We start from the raw sequence: 24672 nt of genomic DNA, 5'->3' as shown, positions 1-24672 counted from the left end.
AACATCTTTTATCAGCTCCACCTGCCTAAGTGGTGTAATAAAAATACGCTCCATCAACATCACTTCTCTCTGCATCGCTAAAGTGAGCTTCATTTGCAGTGAAAGCCCTTCCTCTCTCTCTTTTTATGTGCCAGCTATGAAACCCAACTGGCTGCAGAACAGCGTAACTAGGGTTGGGGCAGTTCGCTACACAGCCACAGGAGGATCATGAATAGTGTTTAACTGCTCTGGCTGTTGTACAGTTGTTAGTGAAGTGGAGAACTGCTAGCAGAGATAGCTGATATATATATATATATATATATATATACACATACATATATATATATATATATATATATATATATGTGTGTGTGTGTGTATATATATATATATATGTGTGTGTGTGTGTATATATATATATATATATATATATATATATATATATATATATACGGAATAGCAAACCACCAAGCGGTTGGAGCCAGAGGGAAGGACAAACAGGCACTTATTTATGTATGCCTGGACATGCCGGGAGAGCTCAAGTGTTTACTTTGGGAAACAGATGCCTATATTCTCTGTGTACACACCACAATACCACACTACCTCACTGTGTTACATTGCATCCGAGCTTTTATTCCCTGAGGCCTTTTTCCTCTTTTTTTCAATACAATATGCAGAATTAAATCTTCAGCCCTGGTTAGAAATTCACTAGAAAACATCAAAAACTCTGAAATATTTGATTGCATTAATTCACACAGTTGAGTGTAACCCAGCAGAATCTGCATTGGCTATGGCTGAAAATCCAAACTAAGACTGGATGGTTCTACTGGCTTTAAAAAGACTAAGATTGTACTGATAGCAATATAATATCTATAACTGCTTCACTAGTTCATGTGGTGTGTGTTTTTGTGGGGTTATGGAAACGAGTTTTCCATTAAGACTCAGGAGTGGTGTGTTTGCCTTGATTGAAAGGTCTCAAGGTGAACACTTTCTCACCTCATGTTATGTCTGCATCCCCTCCATTAAGATTTTCAACGCAGGAAAGGATGACCACACTCACCACACTCATCATCATCATCATCTCCGAGGAGAATAAAAGTTTGTTTTTAAGTTTTTCAGATTTGTTGAATATTCATCAAATGTCTTCAGTGACGCTGCCCGTTGTTCCTCTATGTACGTGACCAAATACGCAGTAAATGAGAACTCTGCAAACATTTATATTTAAATATGAACCGTTTTTCATGAACAGTGGTCATAAAAAAAAAAAAGCATCCTGACTGACCATGTTTGCCTCGTCTCCTTCATCGGAGCTTAAAAGTACAAGAGATTAAAAGCTGCAGCAGACGAATACATCACATACGGTATGTGTGGAGCAACACTGTATTAATGATTGTATTCATTTGAGGAGGGTTTCCAAACATGAACAGCAAAAACATTTGCATCATGTTTTTTTTAACATGGTTTTTCATCCTCTGAGGTGTCTGGAGCTCTTTTAATCACGTCACCTCATTGCGCCCTGGTTTTCTCACAGTTGGTGGTCAGCCGTCAGCTGTTTATCTCAATAAACCAACTCCTAGTTCTGTATTCACATCGCAGTAGTCGGTGGAAACATGCGTTAATTTGAAATTTTCTTTTGCAGATTTCTTTTTTTTTTTTATTTTTCTAAAATTTGTGCTACATTTGGATCAAATCCTGGCTAGTAACAGAATCAGAAATGTAACTTCTAACCCGATTCATCTTCTGATATTTACTGCCATATTGAGCATTTTTCTCAAGTCCTGGTAAGAATGGAGCACAGTCTTATATTACCAAGGGAATTCAGAGCTGCATAATTTAACATCTCCTTTCTTCTCTAGTGAAATTGGCACACTGGCTTCAAAACACAGAGGAAAATCAGGGCAGTGTCTGCCACAGTGATTCGCACAGCTAAGAAGAGTGTTTTGAATATTGAAGCAATGGTTTGCTTTGTGCAATTTTGCAACTTGTGCATTTAGGGGGAATGCAGTTCCAATTTAATGGTGTTAATGAGACCTTGCATTAGTTACAGAACTCAGTTACCCTAAACTTTGCCTGTCATTACCATTTGATACTTACATGAGAATCCCCCCCTCCTCACCTTTAACCCAAAAGTAACCTTGATGCTTCCAGTAGTGAGTACCAGCAAAATGTCCTCTGTTGGAACTTTCTTAGTTGTCCCCCCCCCCCCCCCCCCCCCCCCCCCCCCCCCTTAAACGCAGGATTTTGGTCCTCATAGGCATAGACATTACCCACACAAATGCACTCGGTCACCTGCAGGCTTTATCAAGAGTACATCAGCGCGGCAGAAAAACAACAATCTCTGGAAAATAATTGGCCTGACATGCAGATACACAACGAAGATGGAAAGGGTAAAAAGAACAGTGAGCTGCTGTCAATCAACCACTGCAAAGGTGCCATCTGTGTAAGAGGGGCAAAGAGCTGTTGTCAGAATGAGAAAATAATAACTATTGCCAATGGCAAGGTGGCCCGATGTTATCTTTAATATACGATAAGCTCCGACTCGAGGATCAAGCACACAGTTAAAGTGTGTGCAGTGAAATCAGTATTCTCTAGGAAGCTCCTATGCATCAAGGTGCTGCATACGTTTTGAGGCTTACCTGGAACAAAGCTCCCTTGCACCACCTCCTTGTACGCCCACCATCCTTCATGAATTTTCGGCGGGTTCGGCTGCGCTGTGAAGTGAGCAGAAGAAGCACAGGAACGGGGACATCAATCACTTTGAACCGAAATTCAGACAAGAGAAGCAAAAAACATGCTCGCCGGCTGAAATGCTACAATTTTTTTTTTCCCCGCCTTCATCATTTCCACATGCCCCTCTAACCCTCTCAGCGAAAGGCCTTGGCAAATAGACTCTGTGGAGACAGCCTCGGAGCAAACAGGCCTCCCATCCAACATCTCGTTTCAGTCCAAGTGCACGGACACACGTGTGTATACACACACACACACACACACACGCGCGCACAAGCAAGCAAGCAAACTCCCACATGATGCAATGACTCCCTGGGCCTTAGTATGGAAATGTATTCTGTCATGTTGTGTGAGCTGTAGGAGAAATCCCCAGATTAGAGCAGGGTGATACAGTATAATTGAGGTGACTAAGTAAAGGTCTCAGTACAGAGAAAGAGTTGTGACCGAGAATTATTCACTGAGCCTTTGGGATATTGCTTTTTACACCTCAACTTTTTTTCCCCCTTTCCTGTTCATTCACCAAACGTGCAAAGCGGGGCTTTATCGAGGGTCAACAGGTTGCCCTGCTTGCTTGTCTTTAATGGAAGTTAAGGTGGCCGAACAACCCTCCTCCTTTTGCTATCCCCTGCAAACAGCTTTACTGCAGTAACACTGGAGAGCAGGTTCAATTTCAGGGGTGGGCCGGCTGGACATGGTCCAGAAAAGGCCATTTTCTCGGAGGGCAATCTCTGCCGCCACGAGCCGAAAAGGGGGGAAAACAGCAGCTGGCCGTGCAAAGAAAAAAAAAAAAAGGATTCCGTTTGTCGCCTTGTTTCTCAGAATGATAAAATGTTTCTCTCTTTTTGATGATAAATGAACTTGAAGTAAACACCACCTTTGGTTGGAGTGCTCCTAAATCAGCGCATTGACCAACCAAGCAGCAGCAGTGAGTCGGACTTTCCAGACCATTAGAGGGAGGCTGGCCCCCCGCCCAGCACTGCTGGAGCCTGACAAAACTCCCACAGACTGCAACACAAGATCATTTAGAAAGTTTTTTTACGGTCGATTTTCAAGCGGAGGACAAACTCCAAATCACTTTTCTATGCATGTGATTGATCCCATGTTGAAATTGCGTGTGTGTGACACCACGACACTGTGAAGTTCATTGTGATTCTTTGGTGTAGTCACATAACAAGACACTGGAGCATCTATCTGTTCTCGGATTATTAATAGAGTTCCTCAAAATTAAATGCACGTAAACTCCCCTTCGTTTCAGTGCAGACACTATGTTTTATTCTTGGGTCATAAAGACATCTTTCTTTGCCCTGTAAAGCACAAGATTGGATTTTGAAACTAAATCTAACCTGGAAGAATACACTATAAAATGCAGTGTCACAGCTCAGTCACAGAGACCATAAACTCATTAGGAAAATGTTTACCGAGGTAATCAAGTAAGAAATGGGATCATTTTCTCAGCTTCTAGACAACTAGACTTCTTTATGGAAGCTGAAGTCGCTCCCGACTGGCCATTAAAAAGAATACAAGTTTAAAGCACTTAACGCATTGCCTTTGAGCTAATTTCCAAGAACTTTCCCCTTCTTTTGTACAGTCTATGGCTCTGATAGGTGAATTTGTGCAGTCCTTACCTTAAAGGGAACAAACTACTGTTTAAAACCCTGCTCTTCTGAATAGCGTGAAGGACGTTCCTTGAAAGTCCACCAATAATTCATTACTTATTATTAATTGATTCAACCGCATGCAAGCATGGTGGTGCGGCGGTTAGCACTGTTGCCTCACAGCAAGAAGGTCAAATCCCGGTTTGACCTCGGGGTCTTTCTGTGTGGAGTTTGCATGCTCTCCCCATGCTAGCGTGGGTTCTCTCTGGGTACTCCGGCTTCCTCCCACAATCCAAAGACATGCACATTAGGTGAATTGGTGACTCTAAATTGCCCGTAGGAGTGAGTGTGAGAGTGAGAGTTTGTCTGTCTCTATATATGTTGGCCCTGGCGACCAGTTCAGGGTCTCGCCCGAAGTCAGCTGGGATTGGCTCCAGCTCCCAGCTAATGGATGGATGGATTACTCAACCGGCTCCTTTAAAGATGCCAACAACTGCAAAGCTGTTGCATCCACACGTAACACGTTCGATCTTGATTCCAGTGGAATTCAAAATGTGATGGGCAGCCTATTCTATGGTTTAGAGGTGATTACAGGAGAGCTCAAAGAAGCTCACACCCCCCTTCGCTGAACAAAGGCCAGGTGATTCCTGAATGTATGCCCACCAGAACTTAGAATGAAGTAATTTATAATTCCTCATAGCTGTAGCTGTAGGAGACATAATATCATCATGTTGCAAAGTACATGAACTGTCACTGTATTTTGTTTACGTGAAAAATGAGTCAGCACAGTCTGCTGTGCCCCGTCCCAGTTTATGCTTTGGAGCTTGTGTCGACCAAATCTGGCAGTACCTGGGAGACCTATTATAAACTGCAGGTTGGTAGAGAAATAAACAGCTGGAGGTAGCGGTGCAGATTTGTGCTTCATTCATTACGCTGCAACATATGCACAGAGATAGAATAGATATCATCCTGCTGTCCAAGTCCTGGCAGCAGAGCAAACAAGCCTACACAAGCTCCAAAATGCAAACAACAGAGTCTTAAATGGACCCTGCTCAGCGCCTTTCTTGTCTTTTCGACCACCGCCGTGATTCACACACATGACAAAGCCCTTTGGGGTTCAGTGTCTTGCCCAAGGACACAACATGCGGGCTGGAGGAGCCGCAGCTTCCCCTGTGTTACACATTACAGGGTTTTGGAACTGTGTTGTAATTGCTGTACTTGAAATTGTCAACTCTTCTATTACTTGTTACCTTAAAAATAATCAGTTTACTGTAACAATTACTAACTAATGCCACCAATTTCAGAAGAAGCAGAAGAAAATTCTATAAGCCACCGAGCTTCAAACATTACTCACGTCATAGAGGATGCACTAATTCATTTAGCTATGATCGTTTTGTTCTGTGACTTTAGACTTGAAGCTGGTTGTAGCCGCGTCTGTTCACTTTTTAGGGTGATGCATGGAGCAACGAGGCTACATAAGCACGGCCTGACGACAGAGACGTTTTACCCTGCTGTGTAGACACCTTTGCGTTTAGCGAACCTTACTGCTGAACAGCAAATACGCTGCGGTGATTTTGTACCACGTCGCCAACTGTGGAGAGTTTTCATCATGTTTTATGAGAACAAGGGATCAGCTGTGAGAAACAAATAAGTGGTTGGAGAACAATAGTGTACAGTGTTATCGGGCGTTTGTGTGTGTAAAGGTGGTACAGAAGTGTGTGTAAGCGAAAGCCCCCTGGGATTCTAGCTACTGTAAGTAATAACATAAAGGAGATTTGGAGGCCTGTGGACATGATCCTCTTACAAGCTGCTGACAACAATACAGATACAGTTTTCTCTCTCTTACTCACACTCTGCACATGTGCGCCGTAATAGAGCCCATAATAACACAGCCGCTATTTCTGACAAGAAAAGAATAAAAACGCTTTTTGGATTGATCATGCCCACATCTCGGCGTTATTTCAATCTAATCAGAGTGAATGTGAAACTATTTTATCATCATCGGTTTTAGACGAACTGCCGCTCAGATACAACACTGATGAATTCTGCGATGTAAATTGAACCATTGATGATCCCTGTGGGAAAACTGAGCGGTTGCAATAGCCAAACAGCAGCACTAATTACAGCAAAAATATATTATGAAGAATGTGAAATTAATATATATGAAAATGTAGAAATTCTCTGTTTGTGCGAGATGTACCGCAGGTCCCTGTGGATGGAGGCTGCCGCTGGCGACAACCTTTTCCAGTGTGTGATAAGTAATGAAGTCCAATTAATAATACGATCGTTTAAAAAAAAAAGTTATTAAGAAATGATTAATTCTATTAGCATTCCAATGATGCAGACACGCATCACACACATGTTAAGAAATTGATTGATAATTCAACTATTGTGTTTCAGTAGGTCATTTTTGCCAGTTTTGCTCGCTTAGCTTCACTGTATGAGGTCGTGGCTTGATGACCTCTCCTTCAGTTTTAACACTGTCTGTATAAGTTCAATAAATACGTTAATAAGATCATTCAAACAACTTCAAGGAAGAGACAATATCAAAGATCATTACGTTAGAAAATCACTTGATAATTTCCTTAATCTGTCTTTAAATTATCAACTGACTGGGATTACTAAGTGAATTTCCAGAAGGCTTACACACACATTTGACAGTATGTCACATCATTTTTTTGTCAGCCATCTACATGTAAGTAACTTATCTAAAGTCTAACACACAGGGCAACAAGGGAGCACTGACTGACTGGTTGTCAAGTATTGGGAGGAGTGTGGGATCTGAGTAAAAGAGTTTGAGGGTGTCCTGCAGCTCATCTGATAAGAGTCCATATCTCAAGGCTGAGTCCTCACTGCAGCAGCCTGGGTTTCCTCTCTCGTCTTTCCTCTCGATCTCTACTGCTGACCATCAAATAAAGCTTTAAAAATCTTTTTTTTTTTTTTAAATTGAGATTATGAGGGCATTATTTCACCCTAGAACACTAACCTAACCGTTAGTAACACCATCACTAGCGTCGGGTACATTATATATATAATAAACCCGATAAAAGAATATTTCTCATCAAAATATATTAAAGTACAACAATACATGGCAAATTGAAGTACTCTTCTTTTATTTCCCCCTATACAACGTCTCATAAAACGATAAAAAGGCTCTTAAATTAGTGAAAAATTAGGGAATCGTTAACGAAAAATTCTTAAAAAAAAAATAATGGCACATAAAAATCACGTGACCACAGTCGCGTGGGTATAAATCACCTGACGATAGTGTTCTAGGGTTTAATTAAATGTAACTATCAACTCATAGTTATGCGTTTTTGTGTATGAATTTCAATACCAATTCAATTAAACATGGAGATTTTGTAGTTCCTGTTCCTAGTCTCCAGACTCATATTATATTGATGCAGGCCAGCTTCTGTCACTGCCTGATAGAAGTGGTAGGAAGTGCTAGCCCATAGATGAGACACAATCACTTCCTGTGGCTCATCGGAGAGGACGGAGAGAGAGAGAGAGAAAGAGGGAGAGAGAGAGAGAGAGAGAGAGAGAGAGAGAGAGAGAGAGAGAGAGAGAAGTACAAAACAACACCACAAGCACTGTCCCATTTCTCACAGTGTGTCTGTGGTCCCACAGCGCACTTCATGACATCAGCAGGCAGGAAATGCCTCCAATCTGTATCAGAAAAGGCAGACAAGACACTGCAAGAGAGGAGTTGATGGATTTAAGGAGAAACTTTAGGCACGGTGCGATAAAGGTATGATGTTTAAACAATCGATTAGTGTGTGAGGTAGAACATGATGGGCTGCTGCATATTTGCAGTAATTGTAAATGCTACTCTTACTTGTTAATATGCAAATGGAAAACCTATCAACACCTGGCTGAATTGTGTTCAGTCGACAAATAGACAGTAGAAATTGACCACCTGCCACTTTAAAAATAGAAGGCAGCATGTCACCCACTCGTCTCCTAATAAACCTTCAAAAATTCATCATCATTGCTGCATGTCATTCAAGACCCAAGGTTAATTTACGGCATTTTACAATGAAGTGAAAGCTGCAATTCCTTTAATGCTGCATATTTGAAAGCTATACTGTATATAATATACACATACACACGCCTTCCCGAGACAGCACCAGGTCCAAGCTGGGTTAGCTTAGCTCAGTTTAGCTCTCATCTGGCGCATCACAACTAGTCTCGCTGGTGGTCATGAGATGCCCCCAGGCAGCAACTGCCAGGCCTACTGAATCCCATGATTCATTTCCACCTAAGTGCCTGTAAGTGTAGCTCTGTCACTGCAGCACTTGGACGGGCTTGGATGGCAATCTAGCCATTGCTCAAAGCAAATCAAAACTGAGAAAATAACAGATTATGCAGCGATATTTGAAAGAGATACGACTGCTCCATCTGGATATTTTTTCAGTACGGTTATTGTTGTCATTAAATGCACTAAAGCCAGGGCAGCACTATTTCTTCATCGTCTTACATTGGACTGAGGCTGCAGTGACTCACTACTCGCCTTCAGGCATAGTGGTTGTTCATTGTGCTCGGTAATAATAATAATAATAATAATAATAATACATTTTATTTAGGGCATCTTTCAAGGCTCTCAAGGTCGCCGTACAGAATACAAATAAGAGTACAATACAACAAGTAAAAACGGGTACTGTACTACTTTCAGCAGTGGGCGACTGATGAAATGTCGTCTCAGGGTGAACGTAATGCATAGATTTCATAGTTTACAGCCAAGCTACTTAACTCATCTGGACATACTTCGACTCAAAACCGAGCTTTTGTTGTGTTTGTGACCTGATTCAACATCATGTGCATTTCAGTTTCTTATCCGCAATAAACCTGAACCCTAAAAAAAGGAAAATCTAAACCCTAAAAAAAAGTAAACCCTAAAGAATACCAGCCAAATCCTAACTTCTTGTCCACATGGTGTGTGTGTGTGTGTGTGTGTCACCTTTTTTACATCAACACGGAACTCCCAGTCACTTTTTGACCCATTCACCCATCTGGACCACATTTTAATTGAAAGACTTTGTCGGACTTTAAACTACACTGAAGTCCTTCTAGCAGAAAGCCCTAAGGCAAACTTGGCCCAGTCACTGAAAACCAACCATACAAATATCTAGGGCACAGTAACACAGTTAGTGTATCTTGTAGTTTTCTTTGGACCACAGCAGTGTAGCCGTTAGTTCTGACTGGGCCTGAACGCTCCGCTATGAAGCTCGTGCTAACTGGAGAGAGGACTTCCAGCGATTTCTCACAAAATAAAAATCGTTTTGTTTCTAATAAAGACTTAATTACAGTTGCAGTGTGCTCCTGCAGCCCTAACTTAACCAAACAGAGTATTTCAGTAGGTGCTAACGTATTTGACAATGACAGTCTCCTGTGTGTATAGACTGTGCGGTTGTGTGCAACGCTGTGATTCCAGATGTCTGGACCTGATTCTGCTGGAATTGTCCAGACTTTATATGAGAAGTATGGACAGGAAATGTAATTTTTTGTTTTTTAACTCTCATACTACATATGATACGACCTGCAGTTTGACATGAGCTGTGTGCATGAAGCTGCATGCAGCCAGTAAAAACACCTCGGTGCTGGCATGTGAGGTGTCATTCTGAAGATGGATCTTAGGGCTTTTCATCTCAGTTGTTCTCATCACCCATGTCATCATCTGGTGCCTCCTTAACTTTTATGTTCCAAAAATCCCAAGAATTTTTAGTTAAGAATTTCCTTTTAGCAGGTGAGTCAGCTTCTTCAAAAAGAGCACGATCATCAACAAAATCAAAAAAATAAATACATAAATTTGGCACGCTATCTGGGTGGCGCCCTTGGCAGCAGTTTATGACACCTATAGGAGTGTCCCTCTCGTCATCAGCCCAATGTTCATTTAATGCCACGAGGCATTTACCTGAGCTTGTCCAAGTAGGCAATAATCTAATCAGCTGCTTAAGTGTCAGACGATTGAATCGCCAGTGTCAATAAGAAAAATCAACAATCTCCATTCTAAGCTTAAATCAGCATGTTAAATCTGGTTTTATTGGTGTACAGCTACAGAAGAGTGCAGGTTTGGACCGCCATCTGTCATCTCCGTACATGCCCTGACTCTAAGTATAGAGGCTCACAGACAGGCCAGGCTCAGCAGATGACAATCTGCTCTTCTTGTCAATTCTTTCCAAACTCCACGTTTCAACACTTTGACTGGACCCAATGTAAATGTGTACTTTGTGTTTCTGTCAGCCTGTCACGCTGTCAGCTCTCACACAGACTTATATGGCTCTCTCTGCTGTCAGCAAGTTTTGACAGCTGACCCTAATTACACCCCAGTCAATGAATGAGAGCGTTGGATAACAGTAACAACGTAATGTCAGTTGATTCTAGGAAAGTCCAGGAATGAGTTGATTTGCTTCCTTCTGTCCCACCACCCCTCTTTATTTTCCTATATACTTCCTTTTTCCACCTTCCTTCCTTCTGGTCTTATTAATTTCTTCTTAAATCTTTTTATATATCCACTGGAACTAAGAAATAAAGAAAGCCATAAAGTAATACGGACAGAGGAAACCAACACATAGATTAAAAGGAAGCTCGGAAGGAAATAAAGAAGGAAAACCACAAGTTAGAAAAACATGAGTAAAAAGGAAAGAAGGAAAAAACTAGGAACAAAGGAAGAATAGAACGAGTAGGAAAAACAATAAAGGAAGGGTGATAAAGGTGATGCATGTACAGCATCTACCGAACGAGTCAGGAAGGAATGATAGAAAAATATAGAAAAGAAAGAAACGTAACGTAAATCAGAAAGTAACGAGGAGAGAGAAAAAAACAGACAAATTATGGAGGAAGGATGATTTTACTTTTTTCCATCACTCTTATGTTTCTTCCTTGCTCCCCTTTTTCTTTCTGCTGTTTTCTCTTACCCTCCTACTCTTTTCTTCCCCTTTCCCTTCTTTATTCTTATTCTTCATTTTGGTCCTCCTCTTGTATCCACTTGTTTCCAATCCCCTTCATTCCTTATATCTTCCCTAATTATTTACTTCCATTCTTTCTTCTTTTCCTCCTTTTTTGCTTCCTTCTTCTTTTCCTTCCTCCATACCTTCCTTCCTTCTGTCCCACCTATTACATTATATCCTTATTTCCTTCCTTCCCGTGTTGAACTAGCTGTTCCAAAGAACCAAAGTGACACTGACATTGAACTATACTCTTCTAACTATGTGCTTTTACTTTGGAAAGCTTTGATTACATTTCCTTCTACAGTACCACGTTCACTACAGCAGGACTCGTTTCCATTGTTCCTCAGTAAAGTACATCTTTCTCTGCTCACAGTCTGCCCATCAAGTCTACAGTCTTGTGTCTGTCACTTGATAAGTAGATACATACTTAAAGAACTTTGCAGAAGCAGTAGATATACTGAGACATGCCCACAACTACTTGAGACACCCCCCATTCATCACCCAGTTCCACACAATACCATGCTTTGCTGTAATGTTGTTTTGAAACGGGAGGGCTCCTCTAAAGCCGTATGACGGATCTGGTCGGCCAGAGCCTCTTACTGACCTGAATCCTATTTAGCACAGCACCAGCCTATTTCATCCTCATACTTGGGAGTCTGGCAGCCGACCGCGGCCAACCACCCATAAAGCCAAAAGAGAGAGGCTCTGTAAATAAACAGTTCATTTTCATATAATATCCAAACTCTTCCATTAATATTCAGTGAAGGGCACTAGCAAGCCCAACCATGCAGAAAGAGAGAGGGAGGGGAGGATGGAGGGGGGAGTGATGGGGAGCAGGACAGGTACAGGACAGGCTCAGACGGAGAGGAAAAGGGAGAAAGAGAGAAGAAAGGCACATTGGAAAAACACAAACTGAAACGAAACTGAAAGTAGCGACGTGCGTCCATAAATGAAACTTGACCTTGCCAACAGCTGTGCTTACTGACTTATGAGATAATTATCTTTCACCAAGCACCTATTGGTGTCGCTCTTTAATAGCCCCAGCTGTGCATGCGTGTGTGTGTGTGTGTGTGTGTGTGTGTGTGTGTGTGTGTCTATGCCAGGGCATATTTGCCTCTGTGTCACAAAGTGAAAAATCTGGGCTCTGACGACTGAATCAAACCAAACCAATTGGTTTCCTATATGAAATGCAGCGGGCTTTATGCTGTCCCAGTGCTACTCCGTCTCAATGTGCCGGCTCAGGAGACTGCAGTGATTCCTATATGGTAAAATGTCGGGGTGTGACAGCCATATACTGTGCATAATACCTAAACTGCACAGAAATTGCTAAATATTTCGAGGGTAATGCTAAAATGCAGTCTCTACCTGCAAAATGTGTCCTACAGCTTCCTCTTTGTTTGTGTACTCCATGGATCTATGGAGTACATTTACATTTACTACTAATAAAAACCTAGCCTGTAAAAGGTAGTTTTACGGGATCACTGAATAAAATCCAAGAAAACTACCTCCTCATTTGTTACTAAACTAGATAACTGTAGGGAAAAACCACTGAGTAGCCTAAATGTAGGTTCAGCTTCAGCTAAAGCTAGCCATAGATATCTCCCTAGCTTGCTTTCACTCGATGTAACCCTCATATTGTCACTGCAGGCTGCAAAATGAAAGCATTTCCATTCATTTGTGTAGGTTCAGATTCGAGGTCAAATGTTTGGTTTTACATCTCTCACAGACATGCGAGTTATTGTCCTTTGATATTACCTGTATTTGCTCGCATATTGAATAATCTATTGTTCTCTGTCCCTCAATAAACTAGACATGAATGATTGTGACTGCATTACCTTCGCATAAACAGCTTGTGGAGAGTCTTGAATACATCTGAATGCACCCCATGAGGATGTGAGTGTCTGGTTTCTTTGCTCTTAGAGGATTCAAAAGTTAAGTTTAAATACATCTGGACTTATTGTGGCTATTGTTAACATCCAACTTTGGGGCATGAAAGTAGTAAAGACCGACTACGGGTGTTGAGGAGCATTTGCTGGTTAAACTGGGTGATATGGTGCTACTTAGTTTAGTAAAATGACTGAGATTAAAGAGCACCCAGGCACATATGGAATATGTAGGGTGGAGCAAGTCCCAACTTCAAATTTCCATGGTTGGTCAACTTCACATCCTAGTCACTCAAATCAATGACATTTTGGCCTGAGACTATGGTAACTGGCATGCAGAAAGTCCACAACAAAGCAGGTGACGGATATATTTTGTTGAGGGCTGCAATAAACGAATATTACTGATTAATCTCGAGTAGTGTCACTTGAACTGTTTAGAGGCAGATATTGCCCCTGGTTAATCAATGAGCGCCACAGTAAAACACAACGATGACCGAAGGTCTTGTCAAGCGATCATTATCATCATCCCAACCACCCCCTACCGGCAAGAACTCATGTTCGGCAAAGACAATGAGTGATCTAAAAAGAAATGAATGAAGAAGCTAACACTGGCATGGCTTTCCTCGTGGATACAGGTCTTGATGGGGTTTGATTTGCTTCTTTTAAACTGGTGAATAAACACGTAATTCACTGATTAGAAAAACTGATCTTTACTGTAAATAACATTAACACAAACTGCACCAAAAAGCATTCTAAACAATGGTGATGTATGGCTATGCTGTGGCTGTTTTGTTGGTACTGCAGCATTGTTACAAACTTAGCTGAGCCAGCTATAATATTAACTTTAGGCTGACGCCCCTGTCTAGGTTATAGTTTGTCTTTTTGAACAGATGACATAAAGTTAGATTGTATGAACACAGTTATGTTAGTGGATTGACTGAATAAATGGTGATTGTAACCACTTGGCATTACTGCTATGAGAAAAGGCAAAAATGGAAGGTTGGAAAGTTTGCTATTCATCTTTGTAGACAATTAAAAAATTCTGTTAAATATGTCTCACTATATGCAATGCTGCTCCATCCTTACAGTTCATATAATACCATCTGTGTGCTGGTTGCTAAAGAACTGGGAGCAACAGGAAGGACAACCTCAGTACATTTTTTTCCCCCCGCCAACGCTGTGACTGAACTGCTTATTTCCTTTCTGCTGATGATAAGAGGGCTTAGAGAGGGTGTTCGGGGTTGTGTTTGCTTTGACTGGCAGGACTTGCAGATTTCAAAACTAAGAGAAACGGGAGTCCCTCTGCCAAAGTTTTCTGGCTCCAATACAAACACTGACAGAATGGCAGTAGCGGTAAATCCAAATCCATGCTTCTACGCGTCCCTTCAGAAACCTGTAATTGATGTTCCAGACTCTATATCTTTGCTTTAACGAAACTTCCCCAAAACTCCCAGTGAATGTATTTTTCAGGCGAACAGAGGAATGCAGGCATGGACACAGACCGATAATCATTATTTTTGTCATTGTTCTTGTTATTGTTACGTTAAAAATCACAATGACTGTATTTAATTGGTATTCTCGCCTCAATCTGTGTCAGTAAACACATAATTCAATATCAGATAAAGCAAACTCAGTGAAGGCCAACAGAATGGTGTTCTCAGCGGTAGAACATAATTGTGATAGGTCACAGTGCACACACCCCCCCCCCTCCATGCGAACACACATGCACAAACACACACAACCACTCCTGACAATTGCAAAACAGACAAAAGGTATGTCACCATGGTGAGACTCTCCATCCTGCAGACCAAAGCTTCAGAACTAGCCTGAACTGAGCTAAAATCACGTAATAAGTCGATGAGCATAGAACAAATAGCCAGACAACACGGCTTTTGGAGGGGACATTGAACCCCCCCCGACCCCCCCACCCACCCACAGGAGACGGTAGGGTTGGGTACCCAGAGATGCACGGAGGAAGGCCATAAAGAGGGTTAAGGTTCTGAATGGCACGAGCCAGGCCTGGTGGCACCCCACCACACTTCCATCAAGCGTAGCCACGCAGGTCAAGCCCCTGGGGGCCCTTGGAGCAGGCCTGGGGGAAACGTGGGGGCACAGGTGGGAGGTTGAAACACAATGCCCACAAGCTCAATGCAAGCAAGACGGGGGAAGTCATTTTAGCGTTATCGTTGAATGGTTACTTTGAGGAGCGTGTGAAATGCTCATTGTGTGAGAGAGCCTACCTACAACAGTAAAACAGCAACAAAGAGCCTGTTTCTCTGTTTGCCCACATCCTCTCTGTCCTACTTCTCCTTCCTGAAAAACTTCGTCAATACTTTTCCTCCGCTAAGTGCCAAAAAAAAAGAAGACATGCATTACTTTATTTGTTGTCGAGTGAGAGAGAAGAGATGAAGCAGAGATTGGGAAGCACTAATCAATAACTGATGGGCCTGTGAGCCTGTTCAGCTGAAAGCTATAAACCCTTTACATCTACACCAATGACTGGAGACTGTACTTACCACAGTGTGTAGTGGCTGTGCTACAGTCCAGTCTGTCTCAGCACACAATCAGAGAGCCAACAATAGCTATTGTAGTGCCCTCATAGTTAACCATGCTAGAAACACTAACTTTGAACACACCTAAACCTTGTGTTTTTTTTTTCTCAACATAAGACAGTTTGTCCAGCTTTAAAGCTAGACATAAAAGCTAATTACATTCAGGTTATAAGAAGCTTATATATGAGGTTATATGGTTGTTATATAATATAAAAGACTGTAAAATCGGGTTAAGGGATCAGAAACTGTAACTTTGCCACTGACAGTTACAATATCTACCACATGGCAAAAAGAACCACAGAAATTATAACTAATTGATGGCAAAATGGCTGCAGAAGCTCTGTTGAACCCCTGCACATCTAAATCAAATACAACAGAATCGATCAACATAAAAAAAGTCACATATTGTTTATATCTGGGTTCACTGGTTAAGGGGGCCCTATCATGCTCTCTGGGGTTTCCCCTTTCCTTCGGTGTGCTGTGTCTTTGTGCATGTAATAGATCTGCATTGTCATAAAGCCCAAAGTCCAATCCAAGCCTGTTGTTGTCATTGCACAGGTTGGCCACTACGTCAAACTGGCTTCAAAGCCTGCGCACTTCCTGCGTGCTCACCTCTGAACCATCAGAGCAATTAGCATTCTCGGTGTGATATATTTTTAAGCCATGGAGGTTTTCATCTTTGTAAAACTTTTCCAAAGTCTAGAAAAGTATTTTGCTTTTTGAATCACCGCTGCAGCATGTACCATTCCCCAGCATTGCTGGGCCAGAGGCACGATGGGATGAACACTGCTGTGCACAAGTGGGCTGCATAACCCAGAGCCCACCATGGAAGCTAGAAAGTCTTTTTGGCGTTTTTGGCAGGCGAGAAACTTTCATGGGACTGACCGGGCACATTGTTTGCCTTCGGTATCCAGTTCGTTTAATGCATCCATGAGCTGATGCTGTAACATGGTGGGCATTCAGTGCCCGTTCAGGCTGGTGGAAGCTGACCAATCAGGGCAGACTGGGCTTTTCCGAGATGCGGGCATTTATACGAGGGAGCGAGGTTTGGAGCAAAATATGAGCATGAAAAGAGGCCTATTAGTAAACCCATTCAAGTGAACCCCCAAATATAAGTATGAAAATGAGCATAATATGACCTATTTTAAGGAAAATTCTGGTGATTTTCAACCTGGATCTTATCCTATGGGTCATGCTAACTTTGCACCGATGCCAACTCCTGAAAACACAAAACAACGATCAAACAACTACTGGTCAAACAGTATGAGCCTCCTAAATCTTTCCAAATATACTTTTGCAGAAATCATTTCAAACTGTTGTTTCCGAATTAGGTTCAAAGTGATTAATTAAATTAGCCTCTTAACGTTGCTCATAGCAAAGGGACACCCTGATCTCACAGAAATACGAGGTACAACGAGGTACGACTTCTTAACACCGGTAATTTTAATTGTAACACATTACATGCCACCACCACGGAAATAATGTCAATGGAAATCAACAACCCATAGACGTTAGTGAAATAGTCAGGAAATGTAATCTATTGGTTCCCCCCCCCCCCCCCCCCCCATGTCCTTCAGCACAATTGTCAGACTAATGTATTTCTATGAGATTATCTCTGTCTGCATCACAGTCAGTAGGAGTTCTGTAGGACCCAGAACATGTCTTCTCATTTCACATTTTAGATTCGTTTTTAAATAACATTAACTAAACCTAGCTCAACAACGCAGCGGACTACCATTAAAGCCATCAGTTTGAAACATTTCCTCCTCGATTCTAAAAGCAATCAAGCATTTTTTGTCCATTTTTCCACAGCAGAAGCAGCGTCATCATCCATGGGCCTAGCTGACTGCTTTGCATTGCGTTACAAACCTTTTACTATCACCATGATACTATTATATAATTTGCATACTAAATGTATTCATAGATCATAGATTTGTTTTGGCTGTACTAGATATTTGATATATTCAATATTTTTACAACCCTGCTTTGTAAACTGTAAGAACTGCCAATCCAAGTATCCGACATAAACCATCACATTAATGTTTTCTTAGGATAACTCCTCTAGATGCAGTCTTATTACTAATTCAGCTGTACCAGATAGTACAGATATTTTTTTTTTTTTTGGAAGTACCCCATGTGTGGGCACACACACTATTGTTTTGGGCTCTCCCCTGTCAGTTGGCTTCATTCCATTCCAAATTGCCGCCGGTGGGCCGTAACCCTAATCCTTAAAACCCTCTATCTTTTGAGGAAAGGCTTTGAAAGTGAAATGTGGAGTTGCTTGTTTTATTTTATATTTAGCAGAATATGTGGCTGAGGATTTTTTTTTTTAAAACATCAAATTAACTGTCTTAAAACAATAAAGCACTCTCATTTTGTGTGTGGGTGTGTGTCACATCCCTCATTTAATGCTTGCACGTGTCACTTTCACTTCGTCGGACTGTGAGCTGCATCCAACCTCCACTGTTACACAATTTAATTATGTATCCACGTCACATTTCATTTTTGCTTTTGTCACCTTCATATATTTCAAAAACCTTCACTTCATTTGTTTATCCATGGTACAGTCCATATGTATGGCCAATATTTCTTAAGCCTATAAGCCCACTATTCCACTCTGCAAATAAATTTGAAAATTTCAATTTAATTTTAATATTGGATTACTTTATTTATTTCATTTTATAAAGTGGGTCTTCAAAGTGCTGTCTGAAACTAGGGCTGGGATGCCTTGTGTCCATGAAATGAGAAAATTAAAAAACTAAACCAAATACATTGTTAGAAAATTGTCTGTATGAAGATTCTGCATGGCTCTTGCTGCGTAATACTAACCTTTGAACCTTGACCTCGGAGCACCTTCAAAGGCTTATAATTCATCATCATAAGGTGCTACACACATGGGACCAACTGTTATAGAGAGCTCCTGACCTCATCTATCATTTGAATGTAGGCAACAACTGGGTGGGTGCCAAATACGGGTTGAAATTAATTTTCGCCCATTTAAAAATTGAGATAAAAGAATCGGATAACACAAATGTGGTTAGCGTCCCCTTAAAACTCCTCAATGAACTCTCAGTGCACTATTTACAACTTGCAATTCTAGGGGGAGAAAAAAAATCTTTAAAAACTACAGTTCCCTCGAGGCACGCCATTCTCTGTTTAGGGTTGCAAACAGGGTCATTAAAAGGATAAATCTACTGAATATATCACAAATGTAGTACACCCGAACGTGTAATTACACTGCATCTAGATGATCCATGCTAAGAAAAATGAATGATGGTTTATTTGAGATGTTTTAGCTAGTAATTTAGAAGATTATGTTTTAGATAGTTCTTACAGTTTGCAAATTAGTGACAACACTGCATCTCGATGAACTATGAATCAATGTATTTATGTAAACGATATAACAGTATCACAGTAATAATACGCCACAGCAACAGTCATGAGGCGCTGGATTATGACGTCACTTCCGCTGTGAAAAACGGACAAAAAAAAACTTGATTGTGATTGAATCGAGGAGGAAATAATCCAAACTGATAGCCTTAACAATAGTCTGCCATATTGTGGATATACATATTGTTATGTTTACCGTTTTTGGACGCAAATCAACAGATTAAATTTTGTGACTAACGTCTATGGGATGTTGATTTCCATTATTGTTTGGGTGGTGGTGGCAGGTAATTTGAACACATTTCCTGCCACCACCACAGAATATGGTGTTAAGAACACATGGACATTTCACGTATTTATGTGACATCAGGTTGCAAAGCTATCTACTTCCTGGGAAACCTTCATTGTTCCCAGGGTCCTGTGTTCCCCACCTCTATATTAACTTAATACTGTATACTGTCTGCCTAGTGATTTAAGTTTTACAAATACAAAAAAAAAAAATCAATAATTGATGACTACTCTGAATACAAAACTATTAAAATCTCAATATAAAATATTAAAAAGATGCCAGTTAGGCTTAAGTGGTGGGGTTATGCAGGCCAACATCACAGCCTGTCCTCCTCAGTGTGTTCTCCCCTGCAGTTTGTAACCAGACTAGATTCTTACATGTTGTTCCCCTTAATGTGAGCCACTGGTCCCATACAATGGGAAAAAAGGGGTTCCAGTGGGCAAAGGGATCAGGGTAAGGTTAGGTGTAGTTAATGGGTGGGGTGTGGTTAGGTTCTGGTTCAGGAGAGTGATTAAGGTAAAGGGAATAGGTGGGAAGACCAGGGTTGGGGTTAATATGTCATATTAAGAGGATATTGAGCAATGGAAAACAGAACCCTGGGAACATTGCTACGCTCCCGGGATTTGTGGATTTGTTGTTCAATTAAACCTTTATTGGCACAAATTGATCCACTTGGGCTAAAAGACCACAAACAGAGATTATACCATCACTTTCACTCAAGACCATGCATACTAAAAATGAAAATATCACATTTTTTCAGCTTCAAGAACTGACCAAGCACAGCAGCTCTACCGCGTTAAGCCCCCCCCCCGACAGATTTTGTAAACACTGCTGCAGATTCTTGCAGAAGAATCTGCGACATGGCAAAAACAAACAGCTACTGTCACAGAGAGAGGAGAGAAAGAGAAGTCTGGATAAACACCAGCTCTCCGGCTCTCCATCACCCACCCACTTACTGTAGAACACACTCACTTACTCCCCCGTCTCTCTCACACAAACATACACTATTCCTACTCCCGCTGCAGAACACACATCTGCACAGGATTATCAGATTAGCAGCTGGAGATTTGGCCTCCCTGACAGGCGTCTGTGGCGCAGGCGGGACAGGCACGGCGCATGATGTTTCCATGTCACCGCTGACACCACAGACAATGTCTTCCTTCCCTCTTCCTGCCCCCCCCACCACCACCACCACTTCCTCAGCCAGTCACCGACTTACTCATTTTGCTCTTTCTGGCTGGCTCAATACTTCACAAATACACACATATGTATAAACACTCTCCATCCTATCTCCCCATGGTTAATTACAGTTGGCGTGGAGGTTGTCTCACTCCAGCTGGCTGATAGACTTCAGATTCCTGAGCAGCAGATGTGATGAGCTATGGCTGCTTGGGGGGGGGGGGCAGGCAAGCTGGTCAACCTCTCACCCTCACACACGCACACACATGCACTGCTATATACTACAGGACTTCTTAATGTCATCATTCAATCTCAAATCCTGAATTTAATGTAAACCCAAATCCATCCATTCATTGCCCATACCGCTTATCCTTAAGGGTAGCGGGGGGGAGGGTTGGAGCCAATCCCAGCTGACATTGGGCGAGAGGCGGGGTACACAGTCCATGAACCCACCCCCCATGAATGAAAAAAACATAGGTATTGACAGTGAATCCCCCCCAAAGTCATATCAACATTTATTTTAAGCTGCCACCTCTATGGTTGAGGCTTGATTACAGCAGTATTAATTGATTTTCTGTGAGCTTGGGGTAACCAATGGACAAATTAGCCCCTTTTCCCACCAACATTTTCAGGAACTTTTATTACCAGGAATTTATTTAGCTGGGTCAAAGAATTTCTGGTAATCTGTGCGGTTTGCATTTCCACCGCACCTCAAAGTTCTGGCACATTTATTCAAATCAGGCTGATGACATATGGGGGACGTATAGTACGGCGGTCAGACCCACTGCGACTGTGTGGTCCTTCAGCTTCTTAAAATCTTGCATAAGTTTCTTCAACTTTGCACGAATTTGTTTCAGCATGTGCCCTACATTTAGCTCCGCCAGCTTGTCGGCTATTCTTCCATAGACTCGGCCGCTTCGAGTTGCCGACTCGAAGTCCCGCTGAATTTCTTCCTCTGCAAATACGCTCAAAAGAGCCTGGACCTTGCCGTCCGTCCACTTCTCGTAGCTTCTCTTCTTTTGCTCCATTTTCCAAATGATCAAAACACAAACGAAGTGAAGCTTGTAGAAATGAAATAAACAAGTTCGCAGCCACACCGGCTTAAACACGGAAGTGTGGAACGCTGCAAGTGTGTTCCACCAATCAGTTTTCTTCAGCACACAGCCCCGTCCCTCAAGAATTCCGGGAAAACCGAAAAGTACCTACTCGCTACTAGGAACTCTTCCGGGGAACACTTGGGGTTGAGGGAAAGTTTTTTCCGCCGGATAATTTCGGTGGAAACGCGCCGAGGTTTCTCAAAGTCCCGGGTAAATGAGAAAAAGTTCCTGCGGTGGAAAAGGGGCTATTGTCGCCTTATAAAGTTGATCCAGGAGACACCTTAAGTGTGCTGGACATTAGCAGTCGTAATTCTAACCGGGCAATGACTAGATTATAATGATCCAATATTCATTCTTCTTTTACACATGTAGCTGCTAAATTTTCCACTATGTTCACTAGCTTGCTGCTTACTTTGCGAACAGTTTAAATGCTGTTTTTTTGGTGGCGGGTCATGCCTAGTGGGTTTTCAGAGCTTCGAAAACAAGTGTGATGAACGCAGTGAGATTGAACCAATACAGTAAAGAAGAGAAAGAAAAGAACAACTACTTAACAAAGAAACATAAACCAGGAAGCAAATCATTGTCTCAGATGTCTTTGCTGAACTATAAAACCATTATGCTACCTCCACTGTTGCCTCTGATAAGGGACAGTCATTATTAGCATGACCAGAGGAGGTCAGTAGGTCAGGAAGATGCAAACATCAATACACTGATGCATTTGGAAGCAAATGGACAACGCTGTTAGTTTTTGGTTCAGGGAAGTGTTTTTCTATTAAAAGGAGCTGAAACTGCTGGAGGTGAGGAGTGGGTCACACATCAGCCATGCACACGTATTTAATGTGCACACGCACTAAATGTCAAGCAGTTTGTCATTTGTTGGAAAAGTTGCTGAGGATTCTTCACAAGCAGCAGCCATCTGCATTTTATCTATGCCAGCAAAGATGCAACGCTCGAGGAAATTTAAGAAGAAACAAGCACATTTTAAAGTGCTCAGCCAGTGACTGTAGCAGGAGAAAATTTGCATGCAATGGATGAAAACATATGGCATGACGGCATGGCAGAATCAGTTCAGGACAGCGGGTTACGGGTTACTAACAAGTAGTGTAAAAAATTACCACTGAAATTTCAGTAATAATATTACAATAACACCCCTGCCCCCCCCCCGTCCTTGTTACCTAATCTGCCACTAAACTGGCGGGGAGGGAGAGACAACCAGAGGTTCTGCCTCAGATGCCTCGGATGATGAATACATATACAAACATACATATATAAATATAGAGTGGTGTAGTGTAGTGTGGTATAAGGCGACTGGACAAAAAATAGAAATACTCAAACAGAGTACGAGTACCCAAGAGAAAGTTGGTAGTGCTAGTGCTATCAGTGTAAAAATGAGGCTTGGCAAGTAAAAATGAACTAATTGTGGGTGGGCAGCGAGTGAGAGCAAAGTGGAGAAATCAGAAATTAAAATGATTTTTTTTTTTTTTTTTTAAACATCTACTGATATTATCAAGCCTTAATGGAGCCTGAATGTGTGTCACCATCCCTGCAGCCAATGAAAGAGACTTTTCCTCAGCTGGAACCCAGCCTAAACCATGGGCAAAACTGGAAAAAATTACAATACTGGACCTGTGCAGGAGTTTTAGATATCAACTTCTTTGTCTTTACACGTGGTGGAACAACAATTCATACCAACTAATTTGGTTTTAGCGTTACCAGGCCTTAAGACTACAAGTAGTGTGTTTTTTTCCCAACAAGACCAATAAAGTAGTGACTTTCCTGTCGTGGAACAGTCTCACTATCGTGGTAAGTTGGTGTCAATATTCAACAGCTAACAAATATTTCAACTAATAGTGCTCTAAATGCTCTGAAACCTGTAAAAGTATGTAGCTGACACCTCTTACTTCAATGTGTCAGACACATATTTAATCAGCAACATATCATTTCTCTCATTTTCAGGTTGTAGTCATTAATGGAACCAAGCCTAAATGGATTCAAGACAGAATTCAAAACACCAGGATTCAGATTAAATAAAATGTCTCTTTACTTCTTTATTCCCGCTGTAGGGCCATTGAGGACCAGTCAAAATGACTTCCACAGTTTAAACCATTGGTGCTCATAAGCGAAGCAAAAAGGGCAGCACACGCACCCCGACACTGACCAGACGGCCATGCAGAAGTGAGTGGGCAGAGATTCAAGCAGACACACACTGCAGGCACCATGTGCCACTGGGGTTTGCAACATTAGATACATCCACTCAGAGCAGTCCTTAGCATCATGATGTTTGCTTGGTGGCATATGGCTGGGTGGTGGAGACATGTGTTACTGTCACAAATACACTAAAGGCCCCTCCCGTGTGATTTCATCCTCCAATTTAAATTTATAAGCTTCCCTGAGGCCATGGTGTTTCTGTTAAGGTAACGTGTGATTATCTGCGGTGGTCGCAGTGGCTCACAAAATGAGGTTCCGCAGAGGAAGCGGAGACATTGATGTGCCTCTGTTACTGGCAACAATCAGCTGTTGATATTACTTTGCCTTTCAGCCAATACTTGGCTTTGCACAGCTTGTATTGAAAATTTCAAGTCATGCGTTAGGTGGAGTCTTTATTACCGCACTTGCAATTTAAACATGTTCTGCAATCTGAAATTCCATTTTAGCCTCAACTCCAGAGGGCAGAGAGAAGAAAAGTGTACAGATTGATTAAAAGAGAAGGGGAAAAAGAGGACAAGTCTAACTGCTGAAAACATCCCAACTTTTAAACAAGTTGTCAAATTGGCGCACAAGGCGCACACACACACCTGACAAATAAACCGCTGTGCAAAAGGAGAGCTGCTGTAGCTCTATAGCTGCGCGACACACAAAAGTGTGTTTAGCATTCAAGGGTGAACTCCCAAGTTACATGAACAAAAAATAAATGGGTCAATGTGAGGAACCCCGGACAAGAGACGTGAACAGAATAACCTGCGCCACAGACCGTCTTTGAACGAAGCCAGTATTACCATCTACCCTTATATATGACTTCCTGATGGTCACGGTA

The 24672-nt window shown here is 41.8% G+C and overlaps 1 protein-coding gene across 1 annotated transcript in view; it reads right to left on the bottom strand.

The window, feature by feature from the left end:
• ca10a (carbonic anhydrase Xa) overlaps positions 1-24672 on the bottom strand; it is a 201268-nt gene that overhangs the window by 168449 nt on the left and 8147 nt on the right. The window contains exon 2 of the mRNA XM_070851817.1: positions 2616-2690. Coding sequence (XP_070707918.1) covers positions 2616-2690 — 75 coding nt within the window. The remainder of the gene's footprint in view (positions 1-2615; positions 2691-24672) is intronic.

Source organism: Pempheris klunzingeri, chromosome 20 (genome assembly GCF_042242105.1).
Source record: "Pempheris klunzingeri isolate RE-2024b chromosome 20, fPemKlu1.hap1, whole genome shotgun sequence".
Taxonomy (NCBI): domain Eukaryota; kingdom Metazoa; phylum Chordata; class Actinopteri; order Acropomatiformes; family Pempheridae; genus Pempheris; species Pempheris klunzingeri.
This window is presented reverse-complemented; position numbering and strand designations above follow the sequence as displayed.